The sequence below is a fragment of the Sciurus vulgaris genome, assembly GCF_902686455.1.
Source record: "Sciurus vulgaris genome assembly, chromosome: 15".
Classification (NCBI taxonomy): domain Eukaryota; kingdom Metazoa; phylum Chordata; class Mammalia; order Rodentia; family Sciuridae; genus Sciurus; species Sciurus vulgaris.
In genome coordinates, this window is record NC_136476.1 from 66,258,505 (window position 1) to 66,282,448 (window position 23,944).

The following is a 23,944-nucleotide window of genomic DNA, read 5'->3' on the forward strand; positions in this document are numbered from 1 at the left end:
ACTTGATATCACTGAAAATTTACAGATCAAGTTGCACTTTAAAAATGCAACATTTTCATAATCATTTGTATGTTTTCCCTCTTAACAATCTCTCTCCATGAAGAAACATTCCTTCTTGAACACAGTCCTTCAGAATGAAAAATTTAACCAGAGTTCTTAGAAATAGCTCACTGCTGTCCTGTATATACAAGAGGCTCTTGAGAGGAATCCATGTAAGACTTACACAGAACTTGACCTAATAAAGAAATACCCCAAAGGACACAGACTGCAAAAAATCATCTTGAATTACAATCCTTATATAACTTGATACAGCTTTGGTCAGAAAGACAGCTCAAGTCTTAACACTTTTTCTGGTCTATACAGATTTATCAGACTCACAAAAATCAATCAGTTTTGAGAACCAACAATGCTGGCTATTGAATTTTTATTCTGTATTAAAAATAGGATGATAAAAAATTGAATAGTTTTTGTCTTACTGTACTTTGGAACCATATGTGGGTTACTGGCATAGTGCAGAATTAGTGCACACTAAGAAGAAAAGGCAAAACTAATTCATAAAAAAACACATTCCTTCACATCTCTGAAGATGACCAGCACTCTTTCTAATCTCAAATTCTCTCTGAGCTAAAGACCTGAATGCCTAGCTGCCAGCTGCATGTATCATGTATCTATGTGAATGGTATAAACAGTACTGCAGATTTAATTCATGAACTTCTACTGCAACTAGCTTCTCCTGGAAGACTGCATCATAAGGTAACAAGATATGTACTTTCAATCAGCTAGACATAGGTGTAAGCACAGCTCCACTTACCATGACCACAGATCTGCTAGCAGCCATCCCTTAAAAGAATTAAATTCCAAACAAAAGAGGCAGCATACCTGGTACTCCCACCTCCCTAAAAACAGATGACTCCATAACAGACCTTTTAGAGGATAGCTGGCAAGTGGAATATTCTAAGAAGGGAAAAATTCAAGAATTGTGATTTGAAAACAGAAAAACTTTTGTGGGGATAAGAGTCAGTGCTAAGGAAGGTTATTTTAGGAAAATGAAGCACCATCTTTCTTAAAGTTCTTTATGGGCAAGGTAGATGCTCTTCTGTATGGCTTATGAAGTCACAAGGACAGGAGAACTGCTGTCAGCCTCTGAAATGGCTGGATTAACAGTCTTTTCCTACCGGAAGAAAGAAATACTCTATTTGATAGAGTATTTGCACATGCTTTTTAGATTTAGAAAAATTTCTCTGAGATAAACTAAACACTACTGTTGGAATTTCCATTATTTACCCAAAGATAAGCATAATGCCCCAGGGTCACTTGACATAGATGGGACACTAAAGCTAATACTTTCCTGAAGACAGCACCACTCTGACAGCTGCTGTTGGATAACACACTGGAACCTTTATGTGGATGGCCCCATGTGGACACTCCAGGGCACCAAAAAACCTCGCAAAGTTTCCAGAGATAATAAATTTTCCCTAGCTGTAACACGTGAAAAGTAAGTTAAGATTAGTAAGAAAGGATTATCAGGTGAAATCAAGATTTCTGCAGATGGCTGACTCCAAACAATACTTTGTGGTTCATTCATTGGCGTTTTTGTTTTTGATTATGGTACTGGAGATTAAACACAGAACCTTACAAATATAAATGCTAGGCAAGTGTGTACCACAAAGCTGCATACCCAGGTCTTTTCATTTTTTTGATAAGGTTCTCGCTACTGCCCAAGCTGGCCTAGAACTTGCAATCCTCCTATATAACTGAGAATACAGGCATGCACCACTGCATCCAGCCAGATATTGCTATTTTTTAAATATATATGGAAACAGAAATGCCCAAAATTCATTAAATGAAGCTTAAGACCACCTGACTAATAACTTACTAGATAAAGAGCTCTAATGGATGATAGTAGGGTTTAACTTGAGTAGCTTTTCACAAAAGGTAAAAAATACAGTCATATTAATAAGCAATAAGAGAAAGGGGTTGGGGAATGAGTTGAGAGAGGCCTATACTGCAAAGGGCATCTCCCTACCAGATATGATGAAGAGAAGAAATAGGGGCTAGGAGCCAATGACTTTTAAAGAGTTATGGAGTGTAAAAATTGAAGAATCTCATTCAAAAAGCAAGCTGCCATTCAAGGATCTCAGAAGCATGATGGAAGTTTCTGGCCACAAACTACTATGCACACAGAGCTTCTGACTTTGAGATAACTAAGTATCCAACCTATCTCTGCAGAGGGCACAGCCTGATTGCAATGGGAGAGAGAAAGAAATAGGAAGGCCATTTGCTGCTCTCCTGGATCCAAGCTAGAATTCCTAAGAACAGAGAAGGGTTCTGAGGAAGTGAAGTGGTGGAAGAAGGGGGTTCTCCCATGCAAGTGGCATGACACGGGGGTCTAGACTAAGAGCCTGCTAATGGACAGCATGCCATGACATCTTTGGAAATCAAAAACTCCTTGGAATTTTTTTATTAATATGTGTACTGCTTATAGAAGCTTCTCAAAATCAGATGAAAATATTGAGAATACCAGAGTCCTTCACTAATTTAAATGATGACTATTACTAGGAAGCTCAAGACAGAAAACAGGCTTCTCATGGAAAGCAGCTGGAGAAGAGAACAAGCAAAGCATGAATCTTACCCCTACCTGATTGCTTCTTCCACAGACTGGCCAATAATATTAGAAGAAGGGCCTGGCTGAGATAGTGGTGTCAAGCTTATCACCCACTTCACTGGTTTGTAGTATTCATCACTGGAACTTAACAGATAAAATAGTGTGGTCAGGAAAATTATCTGCAAAAAAAAGGACAGTATCTCCTAAAAAATCACATTTTGGAAACTATAAACAGACAGACATCCACGAATGAGAAGAGAATCAAGAAAATGCTTTAGTGGAGAACGTGACATGTACTTATCTAGACAGACATACCAGAGAGAGTACAAAGTTGAGAAGGGCAGTGCCACTGTAGAAGAGGATGGTCAAGAGCGTGGTAACCGTGGTGAACAGCAGGCTCACGTTCCGGCTCATAACAATCCACAGGGACTCCAAGATCTGTCCGGGAGGGAAAGCTGGATATCAGAACTCATCCTTACAAAAGGAGCTACTACAGCCAACTAATATGCTTTGAATACAGTGCCTTACTACTGTAACTAAAAAAACAAGAACTACGAGCTCCTTTAAATGAAGGGGAGAAATCAATCAAAAACATCTGTATGTTCTAAGGTAAGAAAAATGGTTACAAAATCAAATAATCAAATGTTTATTAGAAACATTTCTACTATAACAGGAAATATTTTATTATATAACACTAAGTTTAAAAAGCAGAATACAAAAATTTTATATATAGTATAGCTACAAATACGTAAAAATAAAATGCACATAAAAATGTCTACAGGAGAATATGTCAGAATATACCCTGTGTATATATTTATCTTGTAGGATCACAAGTACAGGCCATGAAGTTCTAGCAGATATTATATTATCTGCCTTAGTTCACTCTTGCCATCTTAGATTCAACTGCAAATATAAAAAATAGCACTTCAACAATCATTAAGATCACAAGGGTTAAGGCACAGACCTTCCTGAGATAGACAATAATGATTATATGGACATCTACTGACTTAAGTTCATGCATTCCCTGCAAATCACTAAAACCAGATATCAAGATAATGGCTATTCGTATGTTAAATATGCCAAGAAGGAGATGTATCGCGTCTATGGCTCACCTCCTATCTCTTCATGAGCTTTAATTTTACGGTAGTGTCTGTTCTATTCTTCACAAGTTGATTATCCTCCCTCATAATGAAAAATACGGAAGCAAAATGGTCAGGAAAACACCTTCCATTAATTAACAGTTTTCAAGATATTTTCACAAACCTCACAACAATACTGTGAGGGAAGCAATGCAGATGATATCATCTTTTTTATAGACTTATAAATTGAAGCTCAGGTTTTTAAAAGCTTGCCCAAGGGCACAGAGCTTAGAGGGAGAAACAGGGCTGGGGATGGAACTCAGAGCATTGTTATTCTGTGCCCTTTCTGAAACAGCAGTTCTGTTTTTTGTCATGTACTCATGTTAGACCATCTGTTCTATGAAAGGCCTATCCATTCCTTTCCTACCACAAATGTATCATTTATAAAAGCACGTTTTGTTGCCCTGGCATTTCTTGCTGATCTCAGCTCACTCTTCGTAAGAGAATTTCAGCAGGCTGGCTTCATTTACAAAAACTCCTTATATAAAATCTTGAAAATGTTTCACGATGCCTACAAAAATATGCATGATTGACTGTTTGACCTTGTGGGATAGAGAATAAATGAACAATACCACTGATTCCAAGAAACAAACCTTTTGTGATTTTGACAAGCATTCTTTTGGGGGCTCAGTCATTCTGGAATGTTTATAAAAAAAAAAAAATTTTTTTTTAAATAGTTTTTAGGTTACACTTACAGAAAATACCCTGTGACAATTTAAAAAAATTAATTGAATATATCAATTGTACTAAGGTAAATCAAGTAGTCTTTCTTATTTGAAAGAAAGGGAATAAGCTGGAAAAAAAAAACAGAAGAAAGGATATTTCTAGAAACTTAAATTAATCCTTCAGGTAAAGTAGAGTTCTAGTTTATATGGCAGGCTTAGAACAGAGGAAATCAGTAAAGGCAGGAATAGTGACAAAGCCCTTGAACCTGAAAATGAATTATATTTACGCAGAAAAGATATATCCCAGGTCAAGAGCAGAAAACATGAGCCAAGTTTAGTATTGATTTAGTCAAGGAAAGCAACATAACTTGAAGAACATCAAGAATAGAGTAGTTGGTAAGTCCAGAAGAAACCTAAGCCATTAAGCAGCATATTCATAAAAGGTGGCCTCTGCTGTGGATGAGAAACGACCAAGGAGGTCTCACTGTCCTCCAGCTGTTCTACATCCCCTCACCCTGAACTGACTGCTCACCACATAACCTCTGCTTATTAAGCTGCTTCACAGGTATTTACGGAGAGTCATTCACCACCTTCCATGGAATCAATGAAGCAGTTTAGAAAAAGACTAAAGAACATTACAGGGATGCAGAGTCAAAATAAGAGAAAAATGCAGGGGAACCTGGATGTGTTCTGAAAGACACTGGGAAGAGTCCACAAACAAGACTGGCTCTTAGTTGTCTATGGACTGACAGCAAGATCAGAAAAGAAAACAGACAAAACAAGCAAATAAAAGCAAAAAGGTATAAGACTACAAAAAGCAGAGTCCTCGAGAGAATGAAATATGGTTTGAAAGATATTGCAATATCACGGCAAATCTGGTCTCTGGAACCAAGGAAAGAAGAACTGAATTTGAATATCAACTGTTATTTTTAATACCATTAGCCTGTCAAAACGAAAGCAATTATCTTGGTTTTGCAGAATCTTCATGAAAATTACATTAAAACCTAGCACAATATTAGTCATAAAATATTGGATATAAAAAAACACTAAATAACCTATTTGTTCCCTGGACTGTCCACTACTCAATATTTAAATGTGTTCAGCCATAAGAATTGTTTTTTTGTTTTTTGGACTACATGACTAAACTGTCTTTGTTTCAAAAACATTTTCTTTCCATAAAAATTTATAAAATTCAAATAGCTTCTTTTTCATCTGTTCTAATCTGATTCAATAACATCACTTTATCTGTCAGTAATAGAACCTTTAAAATTCAACTATCACAGGCTCAAAGTAAGAAAATAAAGGATTCAATAACTTTTTGTCAACACACCTGACTTTTGGGGGGAAACATACATTCAAATATATTATTAGACAATACGCTATCTTGCATACGCACTGGCATGAAAAAGGTGCATGGAAGGTCCATGAACTGAGTAGAACCTGCTGGCCCTTGGGCTTTGCTATAAGCTAACCTGGCTGGGACCTTCCAACTGGCTGTTTCACTCGCAGAAAGTATCAGACTGCCAAGGGTCACTCTGAGGATAGCTTCAAAGGTGAAAGGTGAGACTCAGAACAGAGGGCAGTAGACACTTAAAAGCTTTTATTAGTAATATTCTCAAATAAAAAAGGAAGGATTAGTATGTAAGAAAGAGCTGTAGGATATTACAAATATGATAGCAGAAACAGGAAATTCAATCAAGATTTCAAAAGTAAAGTTGAAGCCACTTCTTAATGAGGGAAAAAGGAAAAGCTAAAAAGGGAACAAAAGATATTTAAAAAGTTAAGCAATCCACGTCAGGGGACCAGCACCTGACTAAAAGGCACTTTAGAAAGCTGGTAAGTGACACTCCTGGACAATTCATATCCCCAAGGTCCTTCTGAGGGTCTGTGAGGCCAAAGTTATTTTCTTAGCAACACTCAAGCATGTGCTTTACCTCATGCTGGCCTCTGCACTGGGGACATAAAGACAACCGGTGGCGGGCAGAGCTGCGGGGCCATGGCAGGAGTCGGGGCAGTGGGCATCTGACTGCTCTAGCGTTCCCTATACTCACCACCACAAAGCTGGCACCAATTTCACTTAAGAATGTCCTCTATGCAGCAGGAAAAGCCATTCACTCTATTTAGTATCAATCTTTGAATACTTGTCTTCTTTTCATTTTTTTTTAACATTCTGTGTGAAGAAATGGGAAATAAGCACGAAACGCTCCCACCACTCAGAGGAAGGTCACTCTTACGACTGACTTGGGAGCTAAATTAGCTGCCCTTCTCACTGAACACCGTCTCTACATGGTATTCATTCAAAAGGAACAAAGTTTAATCAAAAATGAATAAAGTGTCACTTAAAAGAAATCACCCAATGTTTGTAGTCAACAATAAAATTTGAGCTTTTGAGAAAAAAAAGTTTAATTTTGTATATTTCTGTCAGGTGTTGGTGGCCTTGACAGCTGAAGAAGATGATTTTCTAATACTACTTAACAAAGCACATCAATAGTTTGAAGATGTACAGATACCAGTGAATTGATATTCCAAATGATCAGTGTATGCTACAAAAGCATGCCAGGGTGAAAGAAATATTCCTAACCAAGATGAACCAAAAGACTTTAACACCCAAGAGTACAAAAAGATCACTGATAGGATTTTAAATTTCACCCTGCAACTAACCTTTTGAAGGTTAACTGAATTTTGATGCAGCATCAAAGAAGAATAGCCACAATAAACAGCTGTTAAAAGATTCCTCTCTTTGCTATCTAGATACCTGTACGAGACTGGATGATCTTCATACACTTCAACCAAACATATCCCAATAGACTGAAGGCAGAGTAGATATGAGAAGGCAGATGTTAAATAGATTTGAAAAATTAAAAGAAAGCCACTCTTCCCAGTACATCTTTTTATTTTCCATTTCAGAAAACAGTATTTTTCACAATCTAAAAGCGTACTGTATATATTAACATGTAATTTAATTTGTTATTTAATAAAGAGATATATACACTTTGGAATCTTTAGATCAAAAAAGTTTGAGAATCCCTGGACTACAGAAAACACAGGGCAGGGATTAACAAAAACATAAAACAGCCTGGAGAGGTATCTCACACCTGTAATCCCAGCTACCCAGGAGACTAAGACAGGAGAATGCTTGGAGCCCAGAAGCTTGAGGCCCAGTCTGGGCAATACAATGAGTCTCTGTCCCTTAAACAAACACACACCAAAAAACCTATAAAATAAAAACTGAAGGACATGAATTTCGAGATTCACTGTAAACTATTACAGCTATCTGGGAGGAGTGTGAGGAAGGAAAGGGACTGAGTGCAGGTGGAGGGAGCAGCAGGAGGAGCTGTAGAAAATCACATGGGAGATATTAGAAGGCACTGAAGGACTTGAAGAAGTCACATCTTTACCTTCATCTTCCATATTTGGAAGCCAAAAGATAATACCTAAAATGGCAAAAACAAGAAAGGGCAATGTAAGCATTATTTTAGAGATCCAGAGGTGAACACCCAGGGAAAGCTGCTTCTGGAACAGACAGTAATTCCTGGGGACTGTCACTGGGAAACAAAAAGCAAGGCACTATTTCTTTTTAATAAAAATCTTAAAGCACTGACTTTTCAGCTATGGACATGTATTACTTAGATAAAACTTGCATTTTTAAAAAGTTAACATGACAAACCTCAACTTTTGTAACTTTATTGAAAGTCACAAGTCCATTCACAGGAACATTCTCATCTCTGTGAAGAGCCACATGCCAAGACACCTCACAAAGTCTACTCCAGAATGATGCAGAGTAGAAGACTCAGCAATGCTACAAGATTGCAGAAGTGGACGGTGCATGGCAGAAAAGTAGGGGGGAAGATAACAAGCTAAGCCTTCACATATTCAGTCCCTTTAATGTACTGAGCCATATTTCCATATGTCAAGGGCTTTGCCCATCAGAAAAGCAGATCTCTCTCTCTAGTGGTCCAGCTGAAGACATTCCGGTCAGGCTGTACGATAAGGATTCCTGAGAATATGGGAGCCCATAGTATCACCCACATGCTTCAGGATTCAGCTCCTCTTGGGTATGTTTTAACATGGCAAGTGCCAGGGACGCACACCTAAAGACAACTGCTTTTGGCTATCTTCCTAGTGCATTAAGAGTTCTCCAGTCTACAAATGTCATGGCATTAAAAGCGGACTAACTGAAAGTTTCAAAGAGTATAAAGAAAACCTGAAATTAGAGTTTCTGTTTTTATTTATAAGTCCACCGTAACTATAAATACTATAACTTACCGAAAGAAATGTCTCAATGTTCTCATGAACAAAGGAGGCAATATCCTGCCAGTCCAGAATGTCTCCCAGCCAGCTGTTCTGACGACTTACATGCATCTTATGTCCTTTATGCCTTCCAGAATGTGTTACATTCTATGAGATAAAACAGTTCAGACATGAAACTTCCATCTTAACCTACAGAGTAAAAAGTACAAATGTCCCATTCTGCTTCAGGTCCACTATGTACTTCAGTAAGTACTTAAAGGTGAAAAATCTTTATATTACTTAAGAAATCAAGTAAAAACACCATCTAAAAAGATGAAATACAACATTTTTCCATTTACAGTTTAGGTACTGTGTCTAAGCCGGGCTCAAGTACTTCCTTCCTAAATACAGCTTTGAAACACTTTTCTCAATATATACAACAGAATACTAACACACCACTCTTTCACCTTTTTCTTCTTTCTTCTCAGTTCCTCCACCTTTTTCTTGGTCTTCCACCTGCATTATTCCTCCTTCCTCATCTCCTTTATTAACCTTCCATACAAAAGCCAGCACAGTAGTATGTGCCTATATCCCAGCTATCCCAGATGAGGCAGGAGCACGGCCTGAACCCAGGAGCTTGAAGTCAGCCTGGGCAACACGAAGAGTGATCTCAAAGAAGAAGGAGGAAAAAAAAATCTTCCATACAAGATAAAAGGAGGAGCAAAGTGACTGTAACTAAGAACCAAGGATAAGAGTGAAAATGTAATTATCAGGAAGAGAACTACATTGGCAAGGATGCTGCCTTAATTAAATCTGAAAGAAAAGTGAATAAACAGAGTGAGGTTAAAATTCAGGGTGAAGCTCTTAATATTTTGCATGTGCTTCTATTCTCCCATTTTTGCAAATGAAATAGAGGTAAAATATCCATTACACAATGCAGAACAGATATGACCTTTCTGATCACCTAGTTCTTTGGCAATTGGAATCAAATATATGATATTCTATCTAATGTTACCTTATTCGTTTTAACTCCCACTCTTTGAAGGTAAGAAAACCATTACTATATTCCCTCAACTCACCCAAGGACAAGAGAATACATTCAAAACAGGTCACTAGGTCACAAATTCAAATTTAAAGTCAGACCTCCTTGCTTCCACCCCAAGTTAAGAGATTTACAGCTGCTCCTCCTCTCCTTACATCAACCCTGGGAAAAAACGAACAGCTCTGCCCCATGGTACGCACAGCTCAGCTCCTGACAGCCACTGGACCTGGTGCAGAGCACGGCTCAGCAGAACAGCTGCTTTCTAATCCATCATTTTTATATTTGATGAAAAACTGCATTATTTTCCATCACAAATTCTGAAGTCAAAGTACATAAACATAAGCAGTACACAAGGTTGATTTAAAGTAAAGGTCTCTTAACTTTTAGTCCTATTTCCACTTCTTCAGAGAAAAGTTTTTAAATGTCTAGAACTATACTGTTCAACAACAGGATCAACTAGCCACATGTGGTTACTGAGAGCTTAAAATGTAGCTAGCCCAAAAATAGATGTTATTGGTATAAAGTGACCACTAAATTTCAAAAGCTTAGTATTAAAAAAGAATATAAAATATCTCATAAAAATGTTTTCTGTTGATTACATATTGAAATATAGTATCTAGGTATATATTGAGTTAAGTAAAATATATTATTAAAATTAATTTCATCTGTTTCAGTTATTTACTGTAACTACTAGAAAAATTAACATCACATTCCTGGCTTGCAGGGGCTGGGGACACAACTCAGTAGAAGAGCACATGCTTAACATTCATGAGACCCTGGGTACAACACCTAGCACCAAAAGAAAGCAAACATGTGGCTTGCATTACATGTCTACTGCACAGAGCTAGTCTGAAGGACAAGATGTCATCTACAACAATAGGCAGAGGATGATACACCAGAAAACCCGGGTTAACAGGTTCTACCACTGAGACAAACCATCAACAGATGACTTTTAGTGACCTGAGGCTTAAGATCCTGTTATTTAAAAATTTCAATAAATGAAATTCCAATGTGAATACAATCCTGTCTAGTCAATGAGTGTATAAAGTAAAAGGACGTTAGTTTACTTTTTTTTTTTTTTTTTTTTTCCTGGTACTGGGGATCGAACTCAGGGCCTTGTGTTTGGGAGGCAAGCACTCTACCAGCTGAGCTATTTCCCCAGCCCAGGACATGAGTTCACAATGAAAATATTTTGCTAAGATAACTTACCTTTACAAACCAAGAATGATACAGTCTGTCCCAAAGTTCTAGTACTTGCTTCTCAATTACAGCTGTATTATTCATCTTATCTCCTAAAATTTTATGAAGCTAGAAAAAAATACAGATATAACCTGGTTTAATAATTCAGGTGACTAGTCAGCAAGATTAATACATGCTCGGTCTTCATTTGTCCAAACCAAACTAAAATGTTCCACACTAATAATGTTAATAATAATAGCATAATGTTAATGCTAGTCATATTATGTTGTTTTCTTAAGTTCTATTTCTCAATGTTTCCAGTAAATTCCCTTTCCTCTCTCACCTTTTTGCTTCTTTTTTCTTTCCTATATTCCCACATCTCTAAGAGATACTTTATGTAATAAGAAAATGAAACAAATGAAGTCATCTTACTGACCTCTCTGAGCTCACCTACCCAGAGAAAAATCTTCATCCTGTGACCCCAGTGCATATGTATCATGTTACAATATATACACAATGTTTCACATATATAACATATCACTGCATATACTATATATAATGTATCATATTACATTATTAAGAATTATCAGGCTGGGGATATAGCTCAGTTGGTAGTGTTTGACTTGCAAGCACAAGGCCCTGTGTTCAATCCCCAGCACAAACAACAACAACAACAACAACAACAAAAAAAACAATTATCACAGAAATTTAAGTGAAATTTTATGGCCTTAACAATAAACACAAATCCTTCCCTTAGTTTGTTAATTGAGAGATATCAGGTCTCGGAGAATTATGACTGATCAGAATAAAACCATATCACAATATTAAACACAATTTGAAACACTGATTTGTAATTCCTTTTCCTTAATATAACTGTTTGCATTTTTCCTTTTCCTCTGCAATTTTCTGCCTATTTACAGACTATTCTTAGAAATCTGTTCTCTTTTGTATCACAAGCATTTCATCTGACATTTATCATCTCTAATGTTATCATATTACTCCATTAAATTCTAATATTAATCATCACCCACTCATAGATTATATGAGTCCCAATTTTTAAAGTCATGACTTAATATATATTTTAATTATAATATTATAATATATTATATTTTAATATAATAAAAATATAAATAAAATATAAAATAATAATAAAAATATAGCTATTTTTTCTTATCACTAATAGTAAGATAAATGAATAGGAATCAAAGAAAATAATGGCTCTGACTATGCATTGCTGCTTTCCAAAAGACTGTGTCAATTAATACTTTCCAACACTATAGAGACATTAACAATTTTCCCAAAGTCTGTGGACTTAACTGAAAACTTTCAGATAATTTAGCGGGTGTAAAATGGTAACTCATGATTTATACTTTTTTCAGTGATGACAGTGATCATTTTTCCATTCTGGTTTACACTGCATATTAATTCACCTTTGGTCCATTTGATGTTGGTCTTACAGATATTTGTACCAGTTATTAGACATAGCTGATGTAAATATATACCTTTATATTGAACTGATTTATTCATAAACCAGACACTAACTATATAATAAAAACCATCTATCTGTACCAAGCTTTTAAATTTACAAATGTATTTTCACCTACATTACATGATCTTTACAACAACCCCAAGAGTTAGAAAATGGTCTTAATGAGCTGGGAGAGTAGCCAAGTGGTAGAGTGTCTGCCTAGAGGTCAATGCCCAGCAGAGAGAGACAGAGAGAGACAGAGGGAGAGAGAGAGAGAGAGAGAGAGAGAGAGAAACAAAGGTAAATGACAGTCTGGATAAAAACTCTCTAATGTTCTTTCAACTACAGTATATATAACCTATGAACAAAGAACACCTCCTAGAGCAAATGATAAAATGACTAAAATCCACAAATGCCCATAATCTTTTAGTTACTTTAAATTAGTTTTGTATATATCATGACTGTCAGACACTCACTAACTTCCTACCAATTCTCCCATCAGCCTCTGAGATCTCTCCTCACCAGAAAAAGCCTAAAATTGTTAGTTGGCATGGGTCTATGTTGTCCACACACAGTGGCCTTTTACATAGTTAAGCACTATTTTAAGCTGGCATCTCCTAAGTCACATTCCCAGCACAGCAGTTAAATACCACAACTATTAAAGGACAGAATGGCATAAAATTACAAACATGATATATAAAACACTCTTTCCAAAATCCTGGTGATATCAACCATAGCATAACACTGTCAAGCAGCATTTCAATACATACTGCAAGTCACAAGGAAGACTGGGCTACAGAACACAGAGTACAATGGATTTAACATTGCTATCAGAAGAATGAATGAAGGGCACATATTGTTGATAGTACAGAACAAGCTCTTTGTATACGAAAGGCAAGAAAGCATTAAAAGCCATCAGAAAATCACTCAAGGTGGCAAACATCCTCATGTCTAAAATGGGAATGATAACAAGGGGCAATTATCTGTATTCATCTTGCTTGAAATCTCAGCATTTGCCAGAGCTGACAGGGTCTTTGTTGACACGCCTTCTTCTCTGGGCTTCTGTGCTGCACAGGTTGCTTTCCTTCCACCTCAGGACTATGCCTCAGTCCACTGGCTCCTCCTCTGACCTCCAGGAGGTCTACCTGTGGCTCTTCTATCTACCCTTTCTATGTAGGCCATGTTATAAGTTTGCCATGTCCATGCCAAAATTAACGTGCTGAGTCCTAAACACCAATTCCTCAGAATGTGACTGCATTGGGAGACAAGAGACTTTCAAGAGGTAATTAAGTTAAAATGAAGTCATTAGCATAGGTCCTAATTCAATGTAACTGGCATACTTATAGGAAAAGAATGGGACTAGACACACAGGGGAAAATGATATGAAGAGACAGGAAGAAGAACTCCTAGAGGCCAAAGGAGAGAAGCCTCAGGAAAAAACAACCCTGCCTACACTTGAATCTCTAAATTTCCATTGTTTAAGGCACCCAGTCTGTGGCACTTTGTTATATCAGCCCTTGCAAACGAATAGAGGCCACTTTAACAAATCCCATGGGCCATCTAATAATTCTTTTTTTTTTTTTTTCTTTTTTCACCTTTCGTATTTTCCTTATTCCAATTTCACAGTGACCGTTAGATTCAATGAATCGTTTTCTGGCAAAAATCAAACAAAGTCCATTCATCAACCATCTAACACAAGAACTGAGTAGATTATGCCTGTATCAATAAGAGGAACATTATATATAATTTCTTAAAATTCTTATTTCAATACTTTTTCTAATTCAAAAATAATTTCAATTTATTAACAAACTAAAAAATCAGCACAAAATTCAAAAGAAAAACAAATCCAAAGAAACAATATTCTGACTTACCCAGATCATCTATTCTGTTATTTTATTTCCCTTTGTGTAATTTATTCCCTTTGCCAAAATCGATCATACATAACATAAATTAAATGTCTGACTTCCCCAACAGATTCAAAGATCTACAAGGGCAGGGTTCACATATGTCAAGTTCCCATTAATCTCAGAGTCTTTGGAAAGGAATCTTTTAAGCATATCTGGTGAATCCACTTTAAAAGGTATAAACGTCTATTCTTCTTGCCTGAAATAAATGTGTGGTTACTTCTGTCAAAACGCCTAGAGGATAATATATGCAGGCTTTCTTCAACACACTTGAAGTGATTTGACTCAGCAAATGTCTTTGACTTCAAAGCTTCAATATTAGATGACACACAGCATTCGTCTTCATCTACTTCCTAAGACTCTCGCAGTCGTAAGACACAGAATGAATCTTTTCAATTAATTAGTTTTCCTATAGCATGAGGACCCCCAGCGAGCGAGGCTGGGAACTGATGTTTGGGCAGGTCAGGCCTTGGGGCTCAGCATTCACCCACAGTGACAGAGCAGGCAGGAGCCCCATCTGATGATTCCCAAGTTGCCATCTCCTTCCGTGAGCTCCAGTTCTGAATGTCTATTTGCCTTCACGGCAGTCCTAGCCAGGTGTTTAATAGGTAGCTCAAACTGAATATGCCTCATGTTTAATCACTGATCCTCCCATGACTCCTAAACCCACCTCCTCATCTCTCATCAGAGCCTTTCTTCTAGTTGAACAAACCAATACTTCCTCTCCTTACATTCTGTATCCAATCCATGAGAAATTCCTCTCACCACAACCAAAATAATATGTCCTAACTGACCATTTCTTCCATTTTACATTTCCACACCCTGGTCCAAGCTATTAACAGCTCTTGCATGGTCTATCAGAATAACCTTTTATCTGGCCTCCTGGCCTTCTCCTTTTCTTGCCCCCTTCTCCAAAAAGCTGCCAAAATAAGCTTTCAACAACCTAAATCAAGTCATGTACCCCTCTATGTTAAATATGCATACTACTTAGATTTATAACTAAAATAAAACCCACCACCCCACCTTCTTGTCCTGACCTAGGCTTGCCTCGCTGCCTCATTCCCTATTCCAGCCACACTGGCCTTCAACCAAGCTTGTTACCATGTTTGACACAATCTTTCCCTAGATCTTTGCCAACTGCCTTCTCCTCATCACTGAAGTCTTAATGGAAATGTCACCCTCTCAGAAACCTCTGGAGTACTAGCTGAAGCACCATCCTGAGTCACCACCACATCACTCAATAATGCAGCACTTATTAACACCTGAATTTTCATTCGTTTGCATGCTTGATGATGGTCTCCTCTCGCTGGAGTGTCATCCCTGGGAGGGTGGGAAGTTCTGATTTACTGCTGGCATGTTTATGGACTGGCTGGCACCTTCATTTCTGATCATGGAACGAGGGATGGAGGAAACAAATTACTTATTCTCTTGCTGTCCCAGGTACAAATTTTTAAAAAGGGCATACGAAGCAGAAACGGCAGCTCAAGCAAAGCTGCGGAGTGAAGAAAGTCAACTGGGAGGTCCACGTGTGACCCAGACAACACGAAGGGACACAGGAGATGAGGCTGACAAAGTAGGCGGTCGGGGTGGGGGAGACAGACTGGACACACACCCTATAAAAACTCTCTGGACACAACATTTTCCCCTAGCTTCAGCCCTCTCTGGATTTAAGCTCGTACAAACCAGTTTTTTCTTAGTGATGATTCTTAGATAAGACTCTTAGTTCATTAGAAAGTTACATCTGTGGTTTTTTAAAAAACAACTTCATTTAATTATTTCATTTCATAGGCTTTACAAGTCAATGGTTTTCAGCATATTCACATTATGCAACCATTACCAAAAATCATTTCAAAACATTTTCATCATCCCAAAGCAAACTCCATACCCATTAACAGTTACTACCTCACTCTTCCCCAAATGCCCTCCCGACCTGGAAATCATTATTCTATTTTCTGTCTCTATAAATTTGCTGGTCTGAACATTTCATGGAAATAGAATCTTACATTTCTTTGTGTTGTAACACTCGTCCCTTCTTCATTCCTATATTCAGTTATAGCCCATTTTATTCATTCACTACCTTTGATCCAGCCATGAGGTGATGGACATTCAATGTTTTTAGATATTATTCCTCTTCTAAATCAAGATCACACATATTTTATAATTTTTGTAGCAATGCTCCTCCCTCTTCAGCTGTCTTCATTTTAGAAGGTTTCATACCTATTTTTCTCTAAGTAATTTGATCTACTTCTTTAAAATTTTACATTTCTCCAGCTACCAAAATTCCCTGTACTTTCTACTCTTTGAAAAAAGATAAGGATTCCAGAATATAAATTTCTCCCAAATATATTAATAAAAAATAAAATGCCATGATTTAAGCAAAATAACATCACCTAGAAAGTCAAAAACCTTCTGCAATGGCTGGATTTTACTCCTATGACAGTTCTGATATAAGCATCCACAACTTTATCTTTCATTTATATGTACACACACACGTGTATGTATTTTTTTTTTTTTTTTAAAGAAGGGGCATGTGACAACTGATTAAGTTATCAGAGACAGACACAACTTTTTCTCAACTTTTAACTAGACTCATGCCATCCTTAGGTAGATTACCATACAGAGTGTACAATATAGCTTCCATAATTTTGGGGGGAGATCTGCTTTTGAACAAGGAATCAAATACTGATACAATTTTCTGGCCACTAGTTTTACCACAACAAGCCTTGTTAATCACCATATGATCCTAATTACTTCAGTATATTAAGACTTGGCCCTCAAGGGCAATAGGAAGAAAGAAAAAAGGATATCCCAAGCCCATGCTGAAAGGCTAATCTTTAACTGTGACAACTATGTCTTTCCCTCCCCGTTACAAAGATCCTTCCCCTCAGTCAAGGTCATCTCTTCAAGCACACTCCTGTCTCTGCTTCTTTGCTCACAATAAGAACCTTTCCTAAAATACACTTTTCCTTCAAAGTGTATATCAAGTGCCACATGAAAGTACTTTCTCCAGTTCCAGGTGCACACTGCTACCACACTGTGGCAGAAAGAACAAGGACTTGGAGCTGGTCATTAACCTGAAGCTGATTTCCTACATGATCTTCTGGGACCTTCTCAGCCTAGTTGAGTATGTTTCCTCTTCTGCAAAGCAAGAAAAATAATTCAGACTCCTGCGGCTTTCTTGGAAAGATTAAATGAAACTAACTGGAAACTGCCAAATACTATTACAGGCAGATAAGAGGATGTAATATGCCTTAATACCTTTTTCTCCTTATTTGACCACCCAAGATTAGTGATCATTGTCCTAAAGCACAATAACAATCAGATCCACCTCAAAAAAAGGTAAATGAGCAGCCTCTCAGACTGTTGAGGCTACACTAGCACTGTTCGGTGGTGGTCCAGAGGTTTAATTTCATTTTATGTTGCTTGTTGGCCTGTAGATTTAAGCTTATTTCAAAAATAGAAATGATTCCAAACAGAATCTCCATGCTTTCTCAAAGCAAGAAGTCACTACCAATGGAGACCCTGCAAAGAGAAAGCCACAGAAAGGCTCTTTCCTTACCTTGTGTGTTATCCATTCTCGTCCATACTGATAGACATTGTTAGCTGCAGAATTCAGGGCTCTTTGGACCACCTGAGCCTCAGGAAGCCAACTAATTTAAAATAAAAAATGAAAAAAAGGATATTGTTAGTGTACCATTCCAATCACACTTTGAATTTGATGTGTTACTTTAGCAAACAGTAATGCTGACTGGTCATTAACACACAGATGTGCATCACAAGCAGGGATCCTTGATGTCTAAGCCTGACTGGCCTAACTAACACTCACGATTTCCCTTTGATCTTTCCTTAGCATTTAGGCCCACTTTTCTTCTAGCCTTCCTTTCATGCCACTTTGCCTGCTTTCTCTGTCCACACATAACCTGAGTCATTTGTCTAATTCAGCACCAGGGGAAGGGGTTCTAGGACACTTGGGTACTTAACATCTAGAGCAAAGTTCTCGAAGTGTGGTCCATGAAACAACAACACCAGAACTGCTTGGAAACCTGTTAGATAAATGAAAATGCTTGGGCCCAACCCTGGACCTACTGAATGAGGAACTCTGGGCTGAGGCCCAGCAACTCATGCCTTTATAATCCCTGGAGGCAATTCTGAGGCATGCTAAAGATTGAGACTCACTGATCTAAGGAAGTGAAGAACTGAGAAAGAATTTAGAAAATTAAGAGTAAATAATTATTTTCAATTTATTATCCACTAAGGATCTTTTTAAGATGTGAGGAACTCCTGAGCAAAACACACTCACACAGTGCATGTAAAACCAGTAAAGTCCAAAGGCAACATGTTACACCTATGGAAATTTCCTGGTTTTGCTACTATCCTACAGTTATGGAAGATGACAATACTGGAGGAGGTGGAATGAAGAGTATATGGGACCTCCCTATACATATCTCCATGTGACTTCAAAAGTTGAGCCAAATAAAACACCTGTCTACAATAACCTGATCTAGGGCTACTTCGACTATATAGTGCTTTCATATGTGCTTTCAAAACAGCAATAGAGATGGTGCTATTACAATTCAAAACTAGTATGAAAGAAGTTGGGTTTATTTCCATTACAGAAGAATGACTACCAAAGAAAGGGAATCCTTCGTATGGAAGACAGAAACCAGCCCTAGAGGACAACACCTGGAAGAAGGTCTAACATCTCCTGTGAGGCTTGCATGGATCAGATTGCTCTTTCCTAAACCCTAATAGCTGGTTCATGTTGGTTCCTCTTTTTCTCATCTCACTTCAAATTGTTGTATGTTAAAAGAACCAAAGGCCAGATGATCTCACTTCTGACCTCAAAGGCATACTGCCCCCAATTTCCCACTTTCCCCATATCATCCCACTAAACTCAAAGTATTTATATTCATACCTATTCTGACCTGCTTTCCTCAGTTTGGGCCATGGATTCATCTCATGCTCCAACCTCAGAGAAATGTCCCAGATTTATCCCTCTCTCCTAATATTTTCAATTCCTTCTACCCTACCAGTTTTTTCCCGTCAGCAAATAAATGAGATTCCTCCATCTTAATTTTTTTAAATTTGCTCTTCACCCCCACTCAACCACCAGTTACTCTTTCACAAGTAAGTCTACACTTACTTTCTGCAATTCCTCACTTCCCCATAATTTAACACAAAGTCATCTAATCAGGTTCTGCTCTGTCAACTCAATGGACTAATCTGTGGTCACTACATCCAGTCTCTCTCTTATCTTACTTTCTCTGCAGCATTTTTTTTGGGGGAGCGGGAGGGGGGCAATACCGAGGACTGAACCGCAAACCTCATGCATACTCAGTATGACTCTCATGCTGAGCATGCGCCCCAGTCCTTCTGCAGCAATCTGACATCTGCTTACCACTACTACTTTCTTAAAATTTTCTCTCCCCTTGGCTTTCCTCTTGTTTCTCATTCTCTTTTGCTGCCTATGGTTTTCTGTTCAGTCTTAAAGACCAGCGATAATCCAGAGGGCACATACCCAGGGTCCTCTCTGTGCATCACACACCTTCTTTCTTAATACACTCCACCTTCAACCCAGACCTCTCATCTGATTCTAGACTCACACCAACTACCAATACCTTCATTTCACCCTTGATTTCTCTCCTGCACTGCATACCTGCCTATCCTCCTGGATGCCTCCATTTATCCTTCCCATAGATTCCAAAACTCAACAGGTTAATTTTCCCCACCAAATCTACTCTTCCATTTCCTGACTTAGTGAATCCATCATCATACCACCAACAAATCCCCTTAAGATTGTACAACTCTATCCCTCCTGCTCACCCCCACTAGACCTGTCCACAGTCCAGGGCTTTGCAACCTCTTATCAGGTTTTACTCTAAGAGTTTCACCTGGTCTCAAGGACTAAAGTCTTACACCCCTTCAACCTTTTTTCTACAATGCAGATGGGAAGACTATTCTAGAATGAAATCTGGTAACACTTTGCTTCTGAAAGTTTACATAAATAAAATCATACCCTATAGTCTTTTTTCTGTCTTCTGTCTTTGACTCAACATGCTTATACTACATGTTGGTATATTTACTATTAGTTCATTTGTATTTAATGCTAAATAATAAATACTCCAGTGTATGGATATGCCACAATTTTTAACTTATGAGAACTGAGGACAAGTAACTTGGTATACTCTAATATGGTTAAGTCAGTGAAATACATTTCGAAAGAAATCCTCTTAACAATATTCAAATGTGATTTTAAACCAAGTTCAAGTAATGTCCTAAGCAGATTTTATATAAAGAAACATAATCAAAGGATACAATCAATATAAATCTCAATTGATAATCCTAAAATCAGCAGATTATTTCCTAGCTTAATTAGTGACTACAAAGGGTAAAAGATTAGGTTATACCATTGTTATGAAGTATAAAATAGGTAAACAGCAAAACTCTGTTAACATTCCCCACAAAGACCTAAAATCCTTTTTATGCAAGTTAAATTAAACAAGTACACAGAGATCCTTGAGGTAGGAGTCAGTAAGCTTTGTCTGGGCAGGGTCAGAGAATAAATACATTAGGCTCTGCAGATATGGCTCTCTGCCACAACTACTCAAGTCTGAATGTCTCAAAGACTCAAAACAACCAGAGGCAGTAAGTAAGTGAATGAGCAGAGCTTTGCTAAAAATAAAAAATTTACAAAAATATGCAGCTAGATTTAATCCTGGGCCAAAGTTTGCCCACCCCTCCCCAAAAATATTACAAAATGGGAATATGTCAAGAATTATATAGAGAGTTGAGGAGCCACACATATAAAGATGGCTCCCTTCAGCTGGATAGACACATTGGTTCTAAGTACTAATTGCTACTGGAGAATAACTATCTCAAGTTGTTAAGCTATAATCCTGGTCCCTCATCTCTAAAATGGGGATGATTTCTTCAATCTACCTCAGTCACTATACAAACAAATGACATCAGGGAGATGAAATTATAAACATGCTGTAAATTATAAATCTCAATTCAAATATAAGGTATGGAGCTGAGCATAATCCCTGGAGGCAATTCTATAATTCCAGTTACTAGGGAGGTTGAAACAGGAGGATCAAGAGTTCAAGGCCAGCCTGGGCAACACAGCAAGATCCCATCTCAAAAAAAAAAAAAAAAGGATCAGTTACCATAACTTACTCCTAAAATTTTAAGTACTTGCCCTCTCCTCTTCCTAGTATTATGTACCATTCTTCTGAAAAAAAGAAATCACATTATTTATCAAAGCCTAGGCAAACCCTATTTTTTAATCTTCTAATATAGCTGTATCACCAAAGATCATTTCATGCAAACAGATGTTGAAACGAGTCATCCATCTCTATTTTTTTTTCCCCAAAACAATATTCTTACTTTGCCCACTCAGGGTGATTTGCTAGGGTTTCATTAATCAAATTACTTGTGACTTCAATCATGTGTACACTCTCTTGATGCACCTGTATTAGGGATAAAGAGAAAAGAATCTCAGTAATTAATAAAACTAATTTAAAATTTAACTTTATACTCATTACTGGAGCAATGCTTTCAGAGTCATATAATTATGCATCTTGGTTTTAATTAATTTATAGATGTGCACTGAAAAGTTGCTCAACATGTCTTGAGACATACACTTTAAGAAATAAAAAATACATGACAGTTCTCTCTTCAGGAACCTTAACAATTTACTTGAGGAAAAATGCATTAATAGGTGTATACTTAAGAAAAAATATAAGAATATGAATTTTAATACATATACATAAACATACTTAGTTTGCATATATATGTGTGTGAATATATATCATGTTTGTGTAACTACATAGGCAATACGATGCTCTATGGGTTAACAGAATTACATTTTTTTGTAAGATGTACAAGCAAATAAGCAACTAAGATTTCTTGAATACAAAAAAGCCACCAACTGAAACTGTACCTCTAAATTTGTATTGCCTGATAACCAAGGAAATGAGGGGAAAAAAAAGGAATACACCAGGGGCTGGAGAATACAGCTCAGGTGGTAGAGTGCTTGCCTAGCAAGCATAAGGTGCTGGGTTCAATCCTCAGCACCAGGGAGAGAAAAAAAAGGAATCCGCCAGAGGAAGAAAATTTATCTGTGACACTAAAACAAGGAAAGAAACAATTCAGTGCCACTTGGAGCACAGCATTAGGTAGAGAAATAACACTTTCTGAAGCACAAGAAGCCTCACAGTTCACTCCTAAGTCACTCCCAGAGCTGACAAACTCAAGATTCACAGGAAGCACACAAATCTGCAGAAGGAAAACCAAATACTAATCCTTTTCTGACTGAAGAGGGACAGAAGTCACAGTAGAGAAGAAATGGATAAATCGCAGGAAAGAGATCAACAGTGCTTCCTCTATCTCTTGTTCCAGTAAAGTTCAAGAATATGCAAGGAATTGGAAGAAACCATGTAAAAACAAGGGTAGTTTCCCACAGGGATGGGTATGACCTTAGCCAAGAGGCAAAAAAATGCTAGGGAAAATCACACAGCAAAACCTAGAGCAAAACAGAGTCCACCTGCATTAACAGCCACCGAAGTAGGCAAAGCAACCCACTTACAATTCTACCAGGCCCCGGCAAAAGTGGGAAGAAAACACACACACCCCCCAAAAAAAAGTAACTATTGCTTCAAAACGAAGACAAACTGACTTCAATAGCAATGAATCAACTGACACAGAATACCTGAAAAAAAAAAGCCCCAGACCAAGTAAGGCCTTATAAGTTCTTATGAAGTATTTAGCTTTCATTTGGTGGGGTATGGGAAACCACAGAAAACTTAAAGCTTAGAAATGACATGTTACTTAAGTTTTTAAAGTAAATCTGGATGCTGTGTAGAGAACAGACTACATAATGAAGTAAGGAGCTCTGTTGGGAGGATACTGAACTAACTCAAGCAAGAGATGGTGATAGATTTGAGCAAGATGGTGGTAGAGAGCAAAGCAGTGACTGCATTTGGGATACAGCTTACCTTAACTGTCTTGAATTAAACCAACTTTGCAAAAATGAACCTCATGGTTATGGTATATCATCCTCAATATACAGCTAGATTTAATCTGTTGTCTTATTATGGATTTTTGTGTCTATTCTTAAGGAATATTGGCCTGTAGTTTTTCTTTCTATGAATGTCTTTGACTAGTAGTATCTGGGCAACAATGGCCTCATAAAATGAGCTGGAGGGCTGGGGAGATAGCTCAGTTGGTAGAGTGCTTGCCTTGCAAGCACAAGGCCCTGGGTTCAATCCCCAGCACCGCAAAAAAAAAAAAAAAAAAAAAAAGAGCTGGAAAGTAAAGTGCTACTTCTTTCTCTGCTGCATGCAAGATGTTTTATAAGACCAGTAATATCCTTCATTAAAGGTCTGATAGAATTTTTGATAAAAAGCAATCATCTGAGTCTGAACTCTTCTTCATAGAAGGATTTTCAGACACTAATTCAATTTCTTTTCTTGATATACAGCTACTCGACTTTTCTATTTCTTCTCAGTTCTGTTCCACTTCTTCCTCACAAGGAATTTCTCTGTTTAACCAAAAGTATCAAATTTGGTGGCACAAATTTGTTCACAATATTCCCTTATTTTTCTTTTAAGGAAAATATGTGAGATATGAAGAGAAATCTCCTCTATAAATTTTCTTTATATTTTTCAAAGAAATAGTTTTTCTATCTTAATGCTTTTTCCTGTTTTCCACT

At 37.4% G+C, this 23,944-nt stretch overlaps 1 protein-coding gene across 5 annotated transcripts in view; it reads right to left on the reverse strand.

Annotated features, from left to right (window-relative positions):
- Window positions 1–23,944, reverse strand: part of TMEM245 (transmembrane protein 245) — an 86,224-nt gene that overhangs the window by 26,494 nt on the left and 35,786 nt on the right. For 3 of the 5 annotated variants that reach the window (XM_079112474.1, XM_079112471.1, XM_079112470.1), the window contains 7 exons: window positions 21,619–21,701; window positions 17,792–17,882; window positions 10,891–10,989; window positions 8,676–8,807; window positions 7,808–7,843; window positions 2,921–3,043; window positions 2,639–2,784 (listed from right to left, as the gene is read on the reverse strand). In XM_079112474.1, the coding sequence (XP_078968600.1) occupies window positions 2,639–2,784; window positions 2,921–3,043; window positions 7,808–7,843; window positions 8,676–8,807; window positions 10,891–10,989; window positions 17,792–17,882; window positions 21,619–21,701 (710 nt within the window). The remainder of the gene's footprint in view (window positions 1–2,638; window positions 2,785–2,920; window positions 3,044–7,807; window positions 7,844–8,675; window positions 8,808–10,890; window positions 10,990–17,791; window positions 17,883–21,618; window positions 21,702–23,944) is intronic. The other 2 variants (XM_079112473.1, XM_079112472.1) reach the window with 1 other exon arrangement.